At 38.4% G+C, this 20,661-nt stretch overlaps 1 protein-coding gene across 1 annotated transcript in view; it reads right to left on the reverse strand.

Moving 5' to 3' along the window:
- Nucleotides 1-317: 317 nt before the first annotated feature.
- si:ch211-243j20.2 (uridine-cytidine kinase-like 1) overlaps nucleotides 318-20,661 on the reverse strand; it is a 30,538-nt gene continuing 10,194 nt past the window's right edge. The window contains exons 5-15 of the mRNA XM_031747124.2: nucleotides 18,215-18,286; nucleotides 12,778-12,967; nucleotides 12,626-12,687; nucleotides 10,568-10,584; nucleotides 6,721-6,819; nucleotides 5,922-6,015; nucleotides 5,462-5,524; nucleotides 5,225-5,347; nucleotides 4,850-4,957; nucleotides 3,992-4,148; nucleotides 318-3,087 (exon numbers count right to left, since the gene is read on the reverse strand). Coding sequence (XP_031602984.1) covers nucleotides 3,011-3,087; nucleotides 3,992-4,148; nucleotides 4,850-4,957; nucleotides 5,225-5,347; nucleotides 5,462-5,524; nucleotides 5,922-6,015; nucleotides 6,721-6,819; nucleotides 10,568-10,584; nucleotides 12,626-12,687; nucleotides 12,778-12,967; nucleotides 18,215-18,286 — 1,062 coding nt within the window. The 3' untranslated portion in view covers nucleotides 318-3,010. The remainder of the gene's footprint in view (nucleotides 3,088-3,991; nucleotides 4,149-4,849; nucleotides 4,958-5,224; nucleotides 5,348-5,461; nucleotides 5,525-5,921; nucleotides 6,016-6,720; nucleotides 6,820-10,567; nucleotides 10,585-12,625; nucleotides 12,688-12,777; nucleotides 12,968-18,214; nucleotides 18,287-20,661) is intronic.

Genomic DNA, 20,661 nt, shown 5'->3' on the forward strand with positions numbered 1-20,661 from the left:
ATTCTAAGTACACGTTTTTATTAGCTTTTATTAACTGTATTATTGTCATTTCAGTTTATTTAAGTGATTTTTACAGATTACTTGAGAGTTTACTTAACTTTGACAAACACACTATTCATTACATCTGCGTAAATTGTTTAGTAATCTACAACAATTCATTTAGCTTTGTTGCAAATAATAAGGGAAGAACCGTGATCTACTACGATCAGTGAAGACAGCATAGGAACTGTAGTCTGCGTCAGTTCCGCTGTACACAATAACAAAGGTATACCCCTGCCCTCTAGAGGACAACTCCAGAATAACAACATGACAGCAAGCAAATTGCAATGGTTTTTATTCTGTTCAAGTGAAGTGGCACTTATGATAAAAGAAAAACAAAAAAAGAAAGAAAAGTTTTACAATGGGACTTCTGGTTTACAAACAGGTGTAACTGGCACAAATATAACAATGGAATGGCTTACCAGGAAACCAAAACACAACTTATTGTTAGTTAAGGTTCTCCAGCTTCCATGTATAATGTAAATCACTCAAGGAGAGGTCAATACTATCCCCAGAACACATTTTTTCAAGTAACGTATTGTAATTTGCTCTAACGTGACCTGTTTTATTGACTCAGTTTGCATAAAGTCAGAAGGAATAGAGTTATTTCAGAGCACGGGGTGTCAAACATGCAGCCCGGGGGGACCAGAACCAGGTCCATTTTGGCTCATTTGATGACTTCACAAAGTGTAAAAACTGGGAGAGATCCCAGCTTCACTAGCCAGGAGTGACAACATCTGAAAAGTTAATAGTTTTAAATCTAGACAAGCTAACACTTTCATCAATGGTAACTGAAATGACAACAGACTCTGTGAATGTGGAAAAGATGAGGCATACTGTTGAGATTGCACTTTTGTAGATTGCAGATAATGTAGTTTCTAAATGGATGACCCATTAAACAAAAAAATGTAAATTAACAACAAGTAACGAGGGAGTGGGGTAACTGGTGTGGTGGGCTAAGGACAGGGTGAGATAGGGGCCGATGTGGTGACCCTGAATTGAAACAGCTGAAAGAAAAGGAAAAAGACGACACTTACATAATATTATGGGCGTGGCTCACTTGAGATTATTTGTGGCCATTTGTGGGCTGTGAACTGATGTTTGACATCCCGGCTTTAGAGTTTTGCTCACAGTGGACATTTGGCACATGTGTAACAATATCCACACAGCTGCTGTTCCTGCTCCCCAAAGCCTCATCATCAACTTTACCCGCTTTTTGGTACCAGCTTCTCACTTCACCTCAACGTCGAGGAGAGTAGCCATCACAGCAAAGTGCAACATTATATGAAGCAAAACACACGAAAGGCAACGATGGCACGTATGTGGCTTTGGAAATGCAGGATTTCAGTCAGCATTTTCTCAGCTTGCTTAAAACACTGAAAATTGTGGTACCAAGAAGCAGTCGCACTGTGTGGTGGAAATGAGGCCTCTAAGGAGCAGGTGCACAGGTGAGGCGTTTAAGCATTGAAGCACCTGAAAGAGCTAAATTTAAACTGTTTTTAAATCTGTGTTTCTCAAATCAAACTGTCCATTAAACAAAAAGATACGGCACTGGATAAGAGTACAGAACTGAAAACATATAACATGCAAACATTTTCATGATGCAGTCTGAATAAACATCTGTGATGTGTTCAATGTGTGAAGAACCCTGCAAACAATACAATAAATAAATAAGAAAACATTTTTTTTAAATTTCTGCAAACAGAAGCAGTATGTGGCATTTACACAAGAAATGCTACTAAGACTTAAAGCCAAATCTGGGAAATCTGAATGCAGCTCTGTTGGAAATCAAAAGGTTATAGCAGCAAAGACCCCTGCTGTCATTTGGTTTAAGATGTTTTCTGTTGATGAGAATCGATAAAATCTCACAGTAACAGGGGTTTCAGGTCAAGAGCTGACAAGAAATACAGTACAAAGCATTCCTTAGTTATGTGTTGATTCAATTAGCAGCTAAAGCTTGGCAGAAATGTTTAAAATCTCAAAGTTTAAATTGCTTCAATAAAAAATAACTAACTGGGATATCCTGGCTCTCTTATTGCTGTACAGGAACCTGGTGGCATAAAGTCAAAGACACTGAGAAAAAAAACAATTTAACAGGAGAGTAACCGAATAAAAAGAAACCTAAACCCTTTCACCTTTTCACTCGGTCAGTCTTCTTCAAGTATGAGTCATTGCTGTCCCTTTCAGTGGAAGTCGCCTGAGATAAAAGTGTTTTACAGTACAGACAGCTGCAGCTTCAGCAGCAGAGCAAAGCTGGAATTCACTGATTCTTACAGAGAGCTTTAAGCTAGGAGAGAAAAACATCAAGCTACACCGCTAACTAGGCCGGACGCATCACCTAAAACTGTCCACGCTCGTCTTTATGTATATGTGCAAAGCAAATGATAACATTATTATTGACTGACCCGGCACCAGGAAGTGACCATTTTCATAAACTGCTTATACATCTAATGATTATAACTGAGCATCGCTCTAGCTGGATCTTCCAGTTAACTTATCAGCTAGGTTTTAAAATCTGTCAATTAGTCATTTTATTTACATTATACAGATTATGAAGGTCAGCTTTTCCAGTAAACTGATGCAAATCGAAACATCACCCCTGAAGGTTCACGGGCTGCAGCTTCAGCAACAAAAACACATCACTGGCAAAATTATTAACCCAGAATTAGTTCTTTTTCAATAGGTAGCTTTAGGTTTCCCCTTTTTAAATTATAACTTAATGGTATATCATCTTTTTTAGAAGCATCCCGCATCCTGCAGGACAGCTAACACTTTCAACTTTGGCTCCTCACTGACTTCTTTAATAACCAAACTGACTTTAAAGTGTATCATTGTGAATGGGAAGCAGTTTGTACAGCAACAGCTGACTGTTCAGGAGGACATCAATGGCACCAATCAGCTGTCGTCTTCTTCTTTCAGTGACTAAGTGCTTTTGTAACAACCCTGCACCTCCATGATTGGCCCTCTCCCCTCAGAACTCCATCCCCTCGTCGCTTTCACACCAGTCCGATGGAGCATCGGTGCCAAAGTAACGATCTCCGAAATTCCCTGAGAGGAGCAGGAGAAAGGAGACGAGACAGAAAAAGTTGGACTTTTCTTTAATGCGTTCTCTGTAATGGGTGACATCCGCTGCAAATGTGGAAGATTTTAAAGAACATAACTGCCTTTTTTATTTTTTCCTAACTTTATAAGATTATAAGCTACACTGTGTACCGAGAGGCTCATTTATAGCCACAGTGGGAAATTTCTAAGATCATTTTTGCAGCTTTGCTGCCACTGATTTGGATGTGAGATTACAGTGTGCGCATAAAGAACAGAGCTCTTTCGAGGAAATGTTTACATTGTAAACCTTCCCAATTAGACTCCATTTACCTTGCTATTAAAATATTTATAATCTTGGCTAATAATCTATTTTAAATGAACCTAAAACACACCACTGACTTTTCTGTGGCTTTCCCAAACTCTCAAACACCCTGTAGCTGCTCTGTTGGTGCTAGATTTTGTCTGCAAACAGTAGAGCTTTCGTCCATGCAGCAGTGGGTTTGTACTTGGTGTAATTCACAGATGATTTACCTTTTAATGTCTCTTATTGATTTATAGGTGACCTTCTAGCCTCCCACTGTTTGTCAATAAAGGCTAAAAATACATTTCAAGGCCAGAGGGCAAAAAACAAACTTGGTTGTTGATCTCTTCCAGCTCTGCAAAGTCAATTCAGTTCTTCTATTAAGGCCTCTGACACAGTCCTTGTTTCTTATCAGGACAACTTTACTGACAGCATATCTAGGGTAAAGTTTCTTAACACACTGTTTTGTTTTTTTTGGCAAAACCAGAAGATTTATGAGGCTAATTATGCTTAAAACTCTATAAATCATGTTAACAGTCTATTAAAAGTACAACGTTTTTCAAACAGATGATGAATGAACTTTGATAAAGCCAGAGTGCATGTACTCACCGATGCCTGGTATGATGTGGAACTGGTCGTTGACCTCCTTGTCTACGGCGGTGGTGATGATCCGAACTTTAGGGAAGGCGTAGGCCACCGAATGGACCCCCATCTCAGCCATCAGCAGGGACAACAGGAAGATCTTATCCTCAGCTACATCGTGGTCCTTCATGTGGAGAAACACAGAACTTACAGTTGTGATCAAAAGTTTACATACACTTGTAAAGAACATAATATCATGGCTCTCTTGAGTTTTCCGTGGCAGAGCTGCATTTCCGACATAGAAGTATCTGTTCCAATCACTCTATCAGAGAAAAATCACAGTTGTAGGAATAACGGGAAACTCAAGAGAGCCATGATATGTTCTTTACAAGTGTATGTAAACTTTTGACCACAACTGTATTTCTAGACGATGTCGGTGAAAAAACACATCCAACCAGAATGAATAATTTCATATATTTAAAAAATAACTTCGGCTTCATTAGCAGCATCACAGGATAATAAATACTAATGACCTGAGCCTGCACAATGTTTTATAATGGATATTATAAATCACCTGTAGCACTTTTATTAAACTGATGGTATCTTTTAAAAACAAGCATATTTCATTGTTTGCCTACCCTGAAACAGACACTTCAGCCCTGAAGGGTTGGAGCTGGCCAAACAGCCTAATCCCTACAGTAATCACACTAAGGTAGCTTAGAGAGAATTAAAAACATCACCACTTTTTAGGACACCAATTTTCACCTTTATTTAACCAGGAAGTGAAAGTCTGTTAGCATAACAATGTCTTTTTGCTCTTGGGTCAAGACAGGCAATATTAACCTAGAACGTATTTTGAGCCGTGAAGCCGTTGGGCCAACCTACCAGCAGAACTCTGACCGCCATGAGCGCAGCAGCTCCGGTGGACACGGTGCTGTCCATGAGGATGACGTAGTCTTCACTGATGTCTTTTGGCAGACGAAGGTAATGAAGCTGGAGGATGGAGAGAAAAAAAAAAACAGTGAGAAAGCTTTTCCCCCCATTGATAGCTAAAGTTATTAAATCTATACAAGATAAAAATCTTGTACAATAATTAGCACTGTGGGGAAAAAAAATCAAACAAGCAACTTATTAAAGAGACAATCCTGTTTGGACAACACAGAGTCGAACACGAAGAACCAGCTAGATCTAACATGTAAAACTGTGTTTTTAATGTTGCCACACTGATAAAACTTTTATAGCATTGCCTGAAACACACACCTCTGGTTCTCCTGTGTCATGATTGGTCTGAATGAGGATCTTTCCAAGTCTGATGTCTTTACACACAGCCATCAGAGCCTGCTCCATGGTCTCTCCCGCCCTCAGGATAGAAACACCCGTTATCTGGAAAAACAGACATTTTTGTGAGGTTTACTAGAGCGATATGTGCAAAATTATCATCTCAAGTTAACTGTTCCCTCATTATAGTAACTGTTAATGTCATCTTAAAGGACTTACTCTGTTACCGCACAGCCTCTTCCCCTCATAGATGCTACCCTGTGGCGTTTCCACAGACACTGACTGCGGAGGAGGAAAAAGAGCCAAGAGGAACAAAAGGAAATTAAAGGCTGAAGTAAAACAATCTTAGCAAAATCCCAAAACATTGAATCTGTTCATCTGGACGTAGCATTTTCAGTGGGAGAAACATTTTGTCACTTTCGTCACTCAGTCTGAAAATCCTACGTCCAGATGAACGGATTCAGGCGTTTGGGATTTACTTACCTGGATGACTGAGCATGCATCAAGACAAATCTTGGCAAGAGTTGATGCTGCTACTACTATTAAAAATGTTATTAGTAGACTTCCTGTTCAGAATAGAAACGCCAACCTGTTATGGAGCATAAGCAACAGCAGAGAAAATGTGCTCTACAGGAGTAAGAGCAGGCCTTCAGTTAAAAATCTTCACACAAAAACTCACCTTGAGAGGCAGGAAGGAGAGGGCATGTTCTATCAGGAGCCTCATTAATCTCTTGGAGTAGAAGATAAACTCATCTCGGTTAGTTTCCCTGTTCCTACACAAACACAGACGGCAGGTGCAAACAGGATGACCCTCTGCTTTTTTATTTTTAAAAAAAAGAAAAGTATGAACCTTTTATGTTCACAGGTGAAAACGTCTTGGTGTAAATGAGTGATTTTTTTAAGGCTAAATAAAAAGTCAGCACCATAACACTAGCAAGCTCTTGTTTGATTATAATTTTTAAAGAAATGACTTTTAAAATTTCCTCTCGTGATCCACATCCCAACTGCAGCAGCTCTATAGCTCACCTGTGCTGACTGCACCACACAAGCACTGGTTTAAATGATCTGCTGCACACTGTTAGGTTTACTAAAAAGATATATTGAAACATGATATTATCATGTTTACCGTCGTGTTTAACCTGCAAGTTTTAAGTTTGGTAATACTGGGCAAAGAATTGACAGGAAGTGATTTATTTTGAAGTGCAAGGAAATGTCCTCTCCACTTTGTTGCCATCTTCAGTGAATTTATGAAGGCAGCGGGCAGCTTTGGAAAACTGTCATTATAGAAAGGTCCTGTCTTTTTTTTTTTATTTTGAAGTGGTGCCCACAGTAGACCTGTAAAAATGTGTAAAGTGCGAGACAGGGTTTGATTGCAAATCTACAGCCTCATAGCTAGGTGTCTCTAAACCCTACTCACTGGCCAATTTTAACAAGACTTTGCTTGTGAAATGAGCGTATGAAAGACTGTGTGTTCTGACCTGATTATGGTGTGCATGCCACGGACCTGTGGCGTGCTCTCCATCACGCTGAGGGTTTTGGGTAAAGGCTGACCCTGGTGAGCTGAGGCCAGAGCCGATCTGCGGCAAACAAAACACATTCATGCATCCAAAGTAAGAGATGTGTCTACCTTCATTCAACTAAATACTTTTTCTGGATTTGCAGGTTAACTAATCAGAACCAATCAGTTCATTTTTCATCTCTTTTTTTTTTATTATTCTGAAAGAAAATATTGAAAACACAAGTTACTATTTTAGGTTTTGTGACAATAAATATTTCAAAAGGCTGGGTATTGTACGGCTGCTCACATACTTACTAATACAAATGTAACCTAAAATCATTTCATTAATTCAGAAATTGATTTAATTAGTACTTATTTGTTTTTTTATACTTAAGTGACATCTAATAATCATCCAGCATAGTGATGTAATCAGTCAGCTGACCGATGAGCCAGAACTGCCCTGATGTAAACAGAAAGGCTTCAATATCTGCATATCAGTTCTCATATCTGCTGCTTAAAAAAGGTTCAAGTGTCATTTTCATGAACTGCCTTTAAATATCAAATCTGTAATCAATGATCAACTTTTTACACCCAGAATCACAAAATCACACGACACAGAACGATGCTCAAAGAGGTTACATTAAGAAGCTGCAAGCATCTTAAGTCCTACCACAAGCCACTACAGAGAGTGCACTGCTTACAAACACCAACGGCTAAACGCTCTGCAAAGCAGACATTTTAAGGTTAACTGATGAGGGGCCGGTTTCACAAAGATAAACAGAGTTTCCTTTGAATTGAAATTGGCCAAGACGTCCATCCATCTCACCGGTCTGTGTAGATATTACCTGCTATAATCAGGACTAATGTCAGTGGCACTGATTCCTACACTAACGATAAATATGTAGAGTGGTGAGGTCTTCTGGATTACAGTGTTTGGCCACCCCAGCATAAGCATAAGGCATCTTTGTGTAACTCGCCCCACATTACACGGTTTAACAAGCCTTTTTGATTTTAAAGCAAAAGTCGAGAAAGAAGCTGATTTTGGTGTGACAGCTGCCAGACTTTCAGAAATACAGCATTAAAAGCCTTGCTTTATTTAACAGAGTTTTCAATCAGTGTTCTCCCTCAGACACTTCAGGAATCGACAGAATCACTCTGGGGGGCAAATTCAGAGTGCAAAACTCTGTAAATGTCAAAAAATGAAAGACTTGATCCTGCCCTGGCTTTTCACCTGATGCAGAGTCTTTAGATTTAGAAACTGTGGACTCTTCAACTCTATTGCTCCATTGTTCGTGGCACTGGAAGCTTTCTAGACGTGCAAGATGAGCCAAAGGTCTTCCAAGTTTAAATCTAGCAAGGCTTTTGTTTTCAGAACTTTTTGATCATAATGTCAGACAAAAGTTTGCACTTAAATATATCAATGCGTGCCATGACCTTGAGGCCACAAACAGAAAAACAATAAAAGCAATCATGAAAAAATTACAAATTTGGCATATGTGGCACATACCGTTTCAAACACATGCTACTTAGAATACTAAAGAGCAATGAAACTATTCTGCTTCATGCACACTCTGCTGCTGAAATATACAGCATGCTTTGTTTTAACTGTGCACAGCTTAGATTAATGGAACTGTTACATTTGTGGAATCAAACCCAGCAAACGTGTCATTTTAACTACAGTCAGAATATGTAGTGCATATTTTAACAAGTTAAAAAGGCTTGAGTGCATTAAATCTATATGACTACAAATCTGTATCTTTAAAGACTACAACAGTGAAAAAAGGTGCACGAGGTGAGGCTCACATATCCCAGCGCATCTTCCTCTGAAGAAGGTGACAGATATTTGTTTGGTGAGATTAAGTGTTTAAAGGTGAAGGCAGGAGGAAACACAGGGAGGAAAAGAAACACACACAAAGGGACAAGAGGAGGAAAAAAAACAAAACGGAGGAGAAAGGAAGAGAGAGAAGAGTATTAGCAGTGAAACAGCTTCACCACATTGCTGCTGTACAACACCGAACAAACACATTCCAGCTCTGCACTGAGGAGCACGCTCAGTTCAATTTATCTCATGAGTGGGGTTCACTTCAGGTGACTCAACTTCAGAAACTGAGATTAGTTTCAGTAAAAGCTGTGAGGGCAGCCTGAATTTCTCCACATTCAACAAATCCATCTAAGAGCTGACTTTAGATTCACATTGATGAACCAAACCATTTAACCCACTGAAACTTCAGCTGAAGTAGGCTTGCAAATTCATCTTCATTCATGGGTGAACTGAAGCTAAGCACTTCTACTTCTCAGCAGGTTTCATCTCACACATACAGGAGCACATGAGCAGCTGTGATCACACATAATTTAGGTCTCTACTCCAGCTTTTCTGCAAGTTTACAGCATCCTGTGGACACCAGTAACTGATCTTTCTACTCTATCCTGCACCATAAAGTCTATTTTGTGTCTCTGGACCAAAACATGTCCCATTTCTTTTTTTTATGATGTGAACAGGCACAGGCTTCACTGAGCTGGCTGCATGTTGTTGTGGTTAGGTGTGAACATGACCTGAGGAACTTCAGGAAACTAGCCAATCTATGTCTGAGAGAACCGAATCAGAATTTTACCAAGTTCATAACCATGAAAAACAGGTTGTTGGCCCAGATTGGAAGTCAGGACATAATAACTTGTCTTCTTTTGACCAATCACATTTGTGCAGGATGTGGTTGCATACAATTCATGTGGAGAGTAGAGACACATTTGTCAGTGATTTCGCTTTTTTTCTATTTTAAAATCTAAATATTTAAGCAGCTTAAATAAACAGTGCACAGAACAGGAAGTCTTGGCTCAGATAGCACCTGCTTCACTATTGTTGAGGCTCAGGCTCTGGGGAGACTGATCCATGACTGACAGTGATCTATTTTCTGTTTTTCTATCCAGGTATGCTTTTACTGCATTGGCAGTTTGTTTGGGATCACTGTCATTCTGAAAAATGAAGTCAATGCCAATCAGAAGCTTTCCAGACAGTATTACACAGTGGATAATTTTCCCCCCCCTCTCTCTTTCTCATTGTTGTTTTTAAATCTAAATATTTAAACAACTGAAATAAACAGTTCACAGAGCAGGAAGTCTTGGCTCAGATAGCACCTGGCTCTACCAAAACACTGAAATATGGCCTGTTGTCCTGCATTAGCAGACTAGATGATAGTTTTGCAGATTGCTTCTGATCTTATTCACTACCAGGACAAAATGAAGAGAATTTCATTTTCTTTTTCAATTCTGCAATCTCAATGAGACTTTTACCTGAATAAATAAAAGATAACAAGTGTGATAAAGAATTTCTAAACTCAAACTATGATTAGTGGTTTCCAGTGACTTACAGGAAACAATTAAACTCACTATTCAGGTCATATACTGTAGTTATATGACAGTACAAGAAATATTACACACAAAATGTGCCATTGGTCATGACACTTTAAATGATGTTTAATGACACATTTTTATTTTAATCCATGAGTTGAAAAGTATAGGCTGGTTAGGTGTTTTCACAGTGAATACATTCAAATAGTTCTGCTGAACAAAACAAATAAAAGATTAAACAGAGACAGAGATGATAAAATCATTATAACCCTCTGACCATAATGAAATGAAATCTGGATAAAACAGAATTAAGTGAAAAGGCAGGTGAAGCACTGACATGTGTATGAGTTTGTAGCAAAAACAGTTTAGTCTTTGTAAATAAAATAGTGAGGCATTCTTGAAAATGTGGTGACATAAAAGAGCAGAAAAAAAGACGAGAAGTCAGAGGATGTAATAATAAAAAAAAGCACCAACAGTCGTACCTCACAGTGATCTCACGCTGGAATGGTTACACAGCATTCAGCCAGGAGAGGAGGGGTCGTGCACGTACAAGGAGACACACACACACAGACACGTGTGTGCAAACAGTGAGAAACATAAGAAAAACAAAACGTGAGACAAGCGGCTTGTCAGAAAAAAAGGATCATTCACAACATAAACCCCTCCCAAAAGAGAAACAACAAATTCACAATACACAATAAATGTTTGCCTGTGGAGAGTCGTACATTTGAACAGACAAACACTTCAACTGTGAACTTTAATTTCATGTTTGGCTGGACAAGAGTTTAACTGTGTCATATATCAGCTTTTTATGACCACTTCATTCTACTGTAGAAACAACAAGTGAAAACAAGCGAATTATTTCATGAGCTGTCAATTTTATACGACCAAGTCCAAAATAATGCAGTCTGAAACAACAGTCGAGTCAGAAGTACTGATTTAAAAATCTGCAACGTTCTGCATATACAGCACTGTGCAAAGCTCTTGAGCCACCCCGTCCTTTATATATGAAAATGGAAAAAAAGCTGCAGCGATTTAAGACACATGCAAACAGTAGTGGTAATACAGTTTACAAGGCAACAAAGGAAAGAACATAATACCAACATTTTGTACTTTCCTTATAACTATAATCATGAATGTGTTTTTTAATTTAAAACATGCATATTTTAGTAATTTTAGTGAAGGTAAAGAGAAGAATATGTGAGTGTAAAACAGGACAGTGTCATGCTGACCTGTGTGTGCCCTTCTATTTCTCATTATTACATACTGCACACATGCCTGTGAATGTGACAGATGCTGTGGGTGTTCTGCCAGCGAGCATGAGTGAATGTGCTGAAGGTGGAGCAGATCATTGTTAGCTGTAGATCAAAAAGTGAGTGGATGACAGAACAATGAGGTGAGCTAAAATGAAGGACACGTCTCTCCTTACGGGGTCATTAATTTAAGGTACCTACTTAAAATCTCTAACCACGAGGTGTAAAAGGAAAAAAAGCATAAAAGGACCTCACAAATCTTCCTGCATCACTTCAAAATGGCCTGAGGGAAAAGTGTCCAGAAATTTTACTTTCCTGATTTTTAGTACCCTTAATTATTTTTAGTACTATTTTATCATAAAGGCCACTGTGTCTTAACTTCATCCAAACTATTGAAGCAGAGGAGAAAAATCTGACATCAGCTAATGTGCTCCACCATCAGACGGGAAAAATAGCAAGACAGCGGCTGAGGGAGCAGCATGTGACATCGTGTTATTATCCACAACCCATCCTGTTCACCGGGTTTGAATTCTTGCAGCTTCTTCCTCTTTTTCAAAAGAAAGTTCAAATCAAAATTCTGCTGTGGTCTGCTGTGTTCGCACAAGAGAGCCGGTCCAGAACAGGACACAAAAGCACAAAAGCACACCTGCAAGTGGTCAAGTGGTGTGTGTCACTACCATGAAGGTGCCAGCAGTCAAATTAAGGTGAAGTGTGTTTTTGATTTTTTTTTTAAATCAGACTTTATATTTTTATTTGTCCTAATTATGGACCTGACACTTCTGATGAATCTTAGATGTTAGGATGTTTTGGTAAATTTGCTTGTGCCTTTTATTCCTGTGTAATTTCCCCTCAAAACAAAAATAAATAAAATAGATTTTTTTGCCTTCAAAGCCCCAGAGGCCACGTTCACACTATTCCACACCAGCCAGCACCACACTTACTTTGAAAGGTAAAAAAAAGATTGTGCTGAATCGTAAAGGTTTTCCCAACTATCCAAGAGTTTTTAGAAGAGTATGTACCTCCCTACAGTGAAGCTGGTCAGCAAAATATAAGAAGCTCTATCTAAACATGTAGCAATAGTTAATGCTAGCCTTGTTTAACACATTCCACCTCTCTGCAGAAACTATAGATCATAGTATAGTGATCCTTTATAAGACCATGCAATTAAAGCTGCAATTTTCCAAAGAAATCCCTCACATCCTCAAATGACACGAAAAATCAAGAAAAACACAAAGAATCTTCAATTGAGTCAGTAAAACATAAAAACATAAACTGAGAATTCCTTACCTTCTCCAGCTGACTGTGTACGTGCTGAACAATCAAATCCAAAGCTACAAAGTTCTCTCCACCTGCACATAAAAAACAAGCAACGTGTAAAGTGCTGATAGAGAAAAGCGCTCCTGTACTTTTGTATGTAAACTAAAAATACTGCCACTGACCTCTGGGAACCACGATGTCAGCAACCTGCACAGTCGGCTCAATGTACTGCTCGAAGGCCGGCTTTACAAATTTATTGTACTGTTTGATGATGCCGCTGATGTCCCGTCCACGTTGTGATATGTCCCTCTTCAGCCTCCGTATGAGGCGGATGTCTGAATCTGTATCTACGAACACCTTCATGTCCAGAAGCTGGCAGAAAAAAGGCAAAAGAAGGAATCACTCATCGATCTGTAACATTTTTATATGCGTAGTTTTTTGCATTTATTCGATCATTTTATAGTGATTTCATGTTTCTGCACATGCATATAGATATTATACATAATGACTATCATTATTGATATTAGGATATTTTTGTAACTCTTTATGGGGTCAATACCTTTAAGGTACTGGCCCCATAAACGCACTACCAGTTCAGGTTTTATATCAATACCAGTAGCAGGATTTTCCTGCAGAGTTAAGTTTTTGGGTATCCTTAAAGTTTAAGCATTTGTGCCCCATTTACTAACGTATATTATACCCTTTTTTAATCAAATGAACAGAAATAATAGAAAATAAAGAGATTTAGGTTGAAATAAAAATGTCAAAGTCTAAATGCCATTAAAATATGAAGTAGCAATCTTATGGGCTCAAAATGTGGTCATAAATATTTTGTACTTGTAAATCAGTTTTGTACTTGTAAATCAGGATTTGTATGTGTAAAAAGAATTTGTTAAAGTGCGTGTAAAAAAAGATTTGTATGTGTAAAAAGATTTGTGTGTGTGTAAAAAAGATTTGTATGTGTAAAAAGAATTTGTGCGTGCGTAAAAAAGATTTGTATGTGTAAAAAGAATTTGTGCGTGCGTAAAAAAGATTTGTATGTGTAAAAAAGATTTGTATGTGTAAAAAAGATTTGTGTGTGGACTTAGCCAAAAACCCCCCTGCAAGTTACAAGTACGAATTTTGACCCTATTTTTCTTCCTGTCATCTGATTGGTCAATGTCATGTCAATCACAAATGTAACAATCCAATCAGAGAACAGATGGGTTTGGCTGTCGGAGGGCACTTTTTGAACTGCAGGTCCTTGAAGGGTAGTACAGTTTGAAGCTGGAGGATCTCTATATAAATATCCGATAGCAGCTAGGTCCCCTTACTTTCAGCAGCTGTTGAAAGGATAAAGTTGTGGTATGTCAGTGGTTAGAAATACCATTATTACTTTAGGATTAGTTTAACACAAAGTCAGGGCTGACCCGGGACCATTGCTGTGAGTCACAGTGCGCAGCATAAAGGTCCTTTCACATCGGACGCAGGATGTGCTGCTAATGCTAACTGCTAACTAAAAGCAAAGGATCCAGAATTTGTTGCGCTGGCTGCTGAGCTCTGTGGGTTTTGCAGCAGCTCTACCTGTACTAGATGCACCTGCTCCTTGTCGTTTCTATCTCTGACTTTATGTCCTCTACAACAGTTTCTGTTTTTTTTTGCTAGTTCTTCAAATGTTCAATAAAAACATGTATGCTAATTCATAACGAAGAAAGCTTTGTAATGAAGACTGTCATTTCCAAAACACTGCCCCCCCGCGGTCCGCAGCGCTGTTGAAAAGCCTGTGGAAGTCCCTGTATAAAGCACGTAGACCTGTGACACAAAAATCACCAAACTCGGACGACCACAGACTGTTTTCCTTCGTGGTGAGGAAGGAAAACGCTGGGTTGGCATGTAAAGGGCATTTATTCCTTCAAGGACCTGCAGTTCAAAAAGTGCCCTCCGACAGCCAAACCCATCTGTTCTCTGATTGGATTGTTACATTTGTGATTGACATGACATTGACCAATCAGATGACAGGAAGAAAAATAGGGTCAAAATTCGTACTTGTAACTTGCAGGGGGGTTTTTGGCTAAGTCCACACACAAATCTTTTTTACACATACAAATCTTTTTACGCACGCACAAATTCTTTTTACACATACAAATCTTTTTACGCACGCACAAATTCTTTTTACACATACAAATCTTTTTTACACACACACAAATCTTTTTTACACATACAAATCTTTTTTACGCACACACAAATTCTTTTTACACATACAAAACTGATTTACAAGTACAAAATATTTATGACCACATTTTGAGCCCATACAATCTGTACTACTCACACAACACAACAGTCCTACAATATATTTTTAAGTTTTGCTACTCTTTTTCAGTTCAATTACTAAGTATAATTAATCACGCTGTAAAAACAATGACATAAACATCCAGTACTGTCAAAAAGCTGTAGTTCTCCTTGATTTGCAAAAGTATCCATAACAGCATCACACACACACATACATTAACAAGACGCTCCATCAATGGTCCAGTACTTTTTTAAAATTGCTGGCAGTGGACATATTTATATCCTCTAATAGCTTATGTTAACATATGTCCGCCCCTAGGATCCTGTTATTGGGGCCATTTCCCTGTAAATAATGGTTAGTCTGGCTGAGCACATAAAACTTTGGAGTTTGCGTGAACAGACTGAATCCCATTCAAAGGTATCTCTTTTTGCGCTACACATACTTTACTTATGCAGAGTACTGTTGGATCCACTGAGGTCACTTCTCTAAGGTGAAATATCTTGCAACTTGACTGTACATCTGTATATCCTGACTGTTTGTCAAGAAACTTTGACATGTAGACTGGAGGAGCTAAGAATCATACCACAAACCTTCCTCATCATCAGTGACCTCCTGATCCACAGTTGCCCCTGAAATGTAGCTCTGGTGTGTGTATGTGCTTTTACTGTGTGCTTTTTATGTGATAAAACTAGTGGCTGTAGTGCAGGACACTGGGGTCATTTATGTTTGAAGAGTTCTCTGTAGGCCAACACAAAGTTTCAGTTCACAGAATTTCTGAAGACAGGGAATGAATTATGTTTTATTCATTATTTTACTGCTAGCCTTAGATTACTGTCTGAGGGTAAGCCTGAGTAAAAATGACAGAAACAACTGCTGAGAGCTACATATTTATTTTTCAAAAAGCCTGAATGCTTCTAACAAATGTCACTACCCATCAGTTCTATCAGTTAGGGAGTGTTTTATATTCCCAGCTCTCTGCAGTAAACACTTGATCTTGATATAGTCAGAATTTAAAGTGGGACATAAAAAACGGAAATGGGACATTTAATCCTTATATGCAACTAAAATAACATAACATGATTCACAGTGCAAAATATTATTAATAGTATTTTTTATCTTGCACAAGAAGGATAAATGTATTAAAGAAGAAGAGGAAGTAAAGAGCACAAATTGCACAGACTTAATTTTTCAGTGTCAATAAAGTCAGTGTCTGTGAAAGGCACTTTTAGCTGCTTCAATGATTTGACATTTTTACAGCGGAAGCTTGACGCTGGGGTTGGGACATGCTGAAGAATCGCAGGAAACACCAGTTATCATTGCAGCTTCAAAGAGAAAGTCAGCCCCGATCCACCAACTAAGCTCCATTAAACTAAAGCTCAATTCAGCAAAGCCAGAAGACAAAAATCAATGGGGCAGCATCACAACAAAGGTGGGACAACAAGGAGGCAACACAAAGAACTATTGATGGTTTCTGAAATTAAAAGAAGTTTGTGTGTGATTTAGAGGAGGACGGCAGCAGGAGCACAGTTATAACTCAGTTGCACAAAAAGCCACTGGCTGGCAGTTCAGGCTGCTGTAAATCTGACAGACTGACCAACCAAAAGGTGGCAGGTTGCTGGATAAGCACTGGTGTCAGCTTGAAGGAGGAGGTGAATGAAGAGTGGCCTGGTCCCCAAAGGTTAGAGAGCAAGGCTGTGGCTCTAGATCATTTCCTAACCTGGTCTAACACAGAGCTCCCGGTTTTCTTTTGCTACAGTGATGAAGCAGGAAAATGGGAAAGTTTCCCTTTAATACAGCTACAAGCCTTTAATGTGCAATGAGCACCAGGGAAATCTGTGGATTTATCCAGCATGTGTGGATGACATTTATGATATAGTAAAGAAAAGGTGGAAATTTGTTGATTTTTTGTTTAAGTACAAGTGCAGGATTACACATCATATCATGCATCAAACATTATTGCTGGTGGTTTCAGGACTGAGCATGAATACAACTGAAAAATGAAAAGGTATAGCTGTATCAGGGACAATACACAAATGTTTTACTCCACACTTATTACTGTTCAATCCAAACAAAAAATAATCCCAAACTGTTTTTTATAAATTAAAACCACATATTTTTCTACTTAGAAAATACATATCAATCATGATTAAAATTCAGATCAACAACATACAGACAAAAACATGACATCTTTAGAAAATCCAATGAATAAATTATCTGAAAAACAAGCTGCTTCATCACAATAACTCAAAGATCCTCCTACTATGAAGCAGTCTTCCATAATGATCTGCAACACTGGCCACAATGGTCTGATAGCGTGAGAGAAGCACCAAATCCTATTATTAGCCATGTCCCTTTGCAACAGCTCGGTTTCTTAAAGCAAACCTCTTTATTAGCATATCAGATCTGCAGCTGTAATTGAATTCAATTACAAGAATGGACACAAAACACCATTGATCACAGGAGACGCTGACTGTTTTAACTTAATCAGATGGTAATCAGCTACACAGCTGGGTCTCAGGAGAGGCTGCCTGTCTTATCATCACAGTCCAGCTGTCCTGCTCTCTCACACTCACTCATACACAATAGAAGAGGCTGGAGAGAGTGACTGCAGGACTGATTAGCAATGAAGAATACCTCTTTTTATACGTGTTTATTCCCTCTGACCCTCAAGAGCATTGCAATGATGACAGGGGAATGTAGTGTATCCTTAGCCTCCTAGCACCAGTCTTCTCTACACATGCATAAAAATGCATGTAAATATCAGCTTTAGGAGCCTAAAATGCAAACTTTTGAAATAAAGCTTAATTTGAGTCCATTTCTGCATCATATCTTGATCACATATTCTTCTTATTCTTTATAGTCCAGATAAATATACACATACCCCTCCTACCAGCACATCACCCCTGTTCTTCAGGAACTTCACTGACTCCCTGTGAAATTCAAATCTGCATATTCACTGTGAACCCACTGTTTGTTAATTTTATCTTGTGCTTTTGTTTTATTGTTCCTCATTTTGTCATTTTTCCATTATGTGTTTTATCCTATTGTAAAGTGTCCTTGGGTGTCTTGAAAGGCGCTTTATAAATAAAATGTATTATTATTATTACATAAATATGAATATACACTCAACTTCTTGTTAACACTAATCAGCCAATCACATCGCAGCAACTCAATGCATTTTAGCATCAACAACCAGCTGAAGTTCAATCCAAGCATCACAGGGAGCACAGGTGATTTAATGTGCATGTCTGAGGCTGATGGTGCCTCAGACATGCACATTTGAAATATTCTAAGGAAGAAAACTGTAAAAGAAAAGTAAAACAGAGTGGAGGGGATGCTGATATTCATACCTTGAGCAGCTCCTTGTTGGCGAAGGCTAAGATTCCCTCAAAGATGACAACATTAGCACCATACACAGTTTTCTGTAAGAGAGGACAAATTTAAGGACAGGTTCACATTTTTTTTCCCCACTTGGAGCTGCACTTGCAGGTGTGTTCATGTTGATTGTACACAATGTTTCTTAGGTTATTAGTTATAAAAGGATAGGGGTCAAAATCCTCCAACCCTGCACTGTGTGGACACCTTGAACTAAGTGGCTCATTAACTAAAAATAATTTCAGTCTCATAAAGGAGGATATGAAAATTATTTACAATTAATGAGCTACAACAAGTGTGAAATTAAACATTTTTATGATACTGATGTGTTTTAATTAAGAAAAATACACTTAAAGGTCAGAAAAAAGGAGGTTTTTTACCCAAATATCAGCCAATAAAGAATTTTTTTTTTTTTTAAATTAAGTATTCATTCTTCATGCTGGTCATTTAATGTCCTTTTACGTTGAAACACAAAAATAAATCCAATATTGTGTTTATACAATTAAATTTAAGCTGTTAACTATGGATCTAAGAGAATTAAAGATGTCTGTAAAATAGTCTTCTTCCACACGAATGTAAATAATCCATCTTTACTTTTTGTTTTGGTTATCCAATTCAGAGTCAGAGGGTGAGAGTCAGGGTACAAACAACAAAATAAAAAGAAATATATTAAGAATCTATCTGATATTTGACATTTCTAGGCACATGAGTTCTGGTTTAATCCAAGTTCAAAAACAAAAACAGCACCACTGTAAGTTGTGAAATTGTCCTCCAAACGATTTGTGATATCACAAAAACCCAAACATCTGGCCACATCTTAGACTGGGACTGAAACAGAGTACAGAAAACTTTTCTTCTTCTGGAAATAAACATTAAAAAAAGCCTGCATCTACTTGATTCTGTCAAATCTTCCTGGTCACATACAGAACTGGGAACAATAAGTTTAAGCTTGTGTGTTGTCTGTGTTTTCTCCTGATCTTTGTGAAACTATGACTTGGAATATTATCTGCCCATCAGCTCGCCCGATGCACAAGCCTGGACAGCGCACTGCTGACATCTGTGAGATATGTAAATCTGGTCTCCTGCTCTCAGCCATGAAACCCTTTGCTTTCAGATAAACATGATTCCTGCATTAACTTAACTTAAACCAAAGGAAACTATGAGACTTAAGCACAGAGTTATTTTTTCTTCTTAAATTAAAGGAAATGCAATATCCTTGGTACGGTGCAATAAATGGGATAAAAGACACTGCCCAAGATAACATAAATATACTGTATATTATATAAGATGAAAGCCTAAAACACATTTACAGATGATATTTATTTGCCTTCAGACTTTTACAGATGTCAGTTAAACACTGTCACTTGCATGTGTGTGCATGACATACAGCCGCTGACGCACTAACACAACCTCAACGCATGTTTGCTTTACCAACTTATCTGATGAAACTCACCCAGAACCAGTTTTACTACCAGGAGAACAAGCGTGCGTTTGAGAAAGAGGTTAATAACCGATTCAATCACAGACAAAATGGTGCAGAGTATCTCACAATCCTATTACCTTCCCACGACCAGCTTCATGCTAAAGTCAATAGGCTGAACACTTTGCTATTGATTTTGAGAAAGACAGAGCGGAGACAGAGGGAGAGGCAGTGTGCAGAGTTTGAGAGAAAGTGAACTTTAAACAAACAGATGAGTGTTTATTGATTTATTCATTTCCTCCTTTACTAAGAGATGATTTAGTGGCTCTTTAAAATACTTAAGTGCCAGTGCTTGAAAGAAAGAGAGAGAGAGAGGGAAGGTGACCTAAAGTTTTACCAAAGAAGAAAAACTAAGTTGCTCGCTCTTGTCCATCTGTATAACTGCTTTATAAACACAGCCTGCAGCTCGTTGGCCCTCGGCACCCTCGAGGCCTGAGTCTTAATTACATCCACCCCGTTACAAAAGGCCCATAAAATGATCTCAGATCTGAGGCGATTTCCCGTGTGGTGTTGTGGCTTTCAGCCATGAAATTACATCGCAGAGAAATAGACAGCAGTTGTCAGTGAGCTACGCCGCCTGATTGATTCTTCACAATGCTTCTGGGAGGAGATGTTGGGCTTAATGTACTGTACCCTAAAATCCTTAATAATTAGCAAATTAGCAAGCATCTGAAATTTCACCAGCTTAAATAACTGAAGCATCTCTGGAGGTGTTAGGTGATTTGTAACTGTAATGTTTATTTTTCTCCTAACAAGTGTTCAGTGCTTTTATTTCAATGAAGACAGACTACACTAAACTAACCGAACTCAAGTGGGTGGAAAACTGCTTCTCTTTTCACTACTTTGACACATTTGGGAATATTCTAATAATACTCATTTTTATCAAGTCAATCAGCTTCAGTAGCTGAAAAAGCTCGCAAGTTAGTTTAAAGCAACAAAGCC

This window comes from Oreochromis aureus, linkage group 15, assembly GCF_013358895.1.
Source record: "Oreochromis aureus strain Israel breed Guangdong linkage group 15, ZZ_aureus, whole genome shotgun sequence".
In the NCBI taxonomy this organism is placed as follows: domain Eukaryota; kingdom Metazoa; phylum Chordata; class Actinopteri; order Cichliformes; family Cichlidae; genus Oreochromis; species Oreochromis aureus.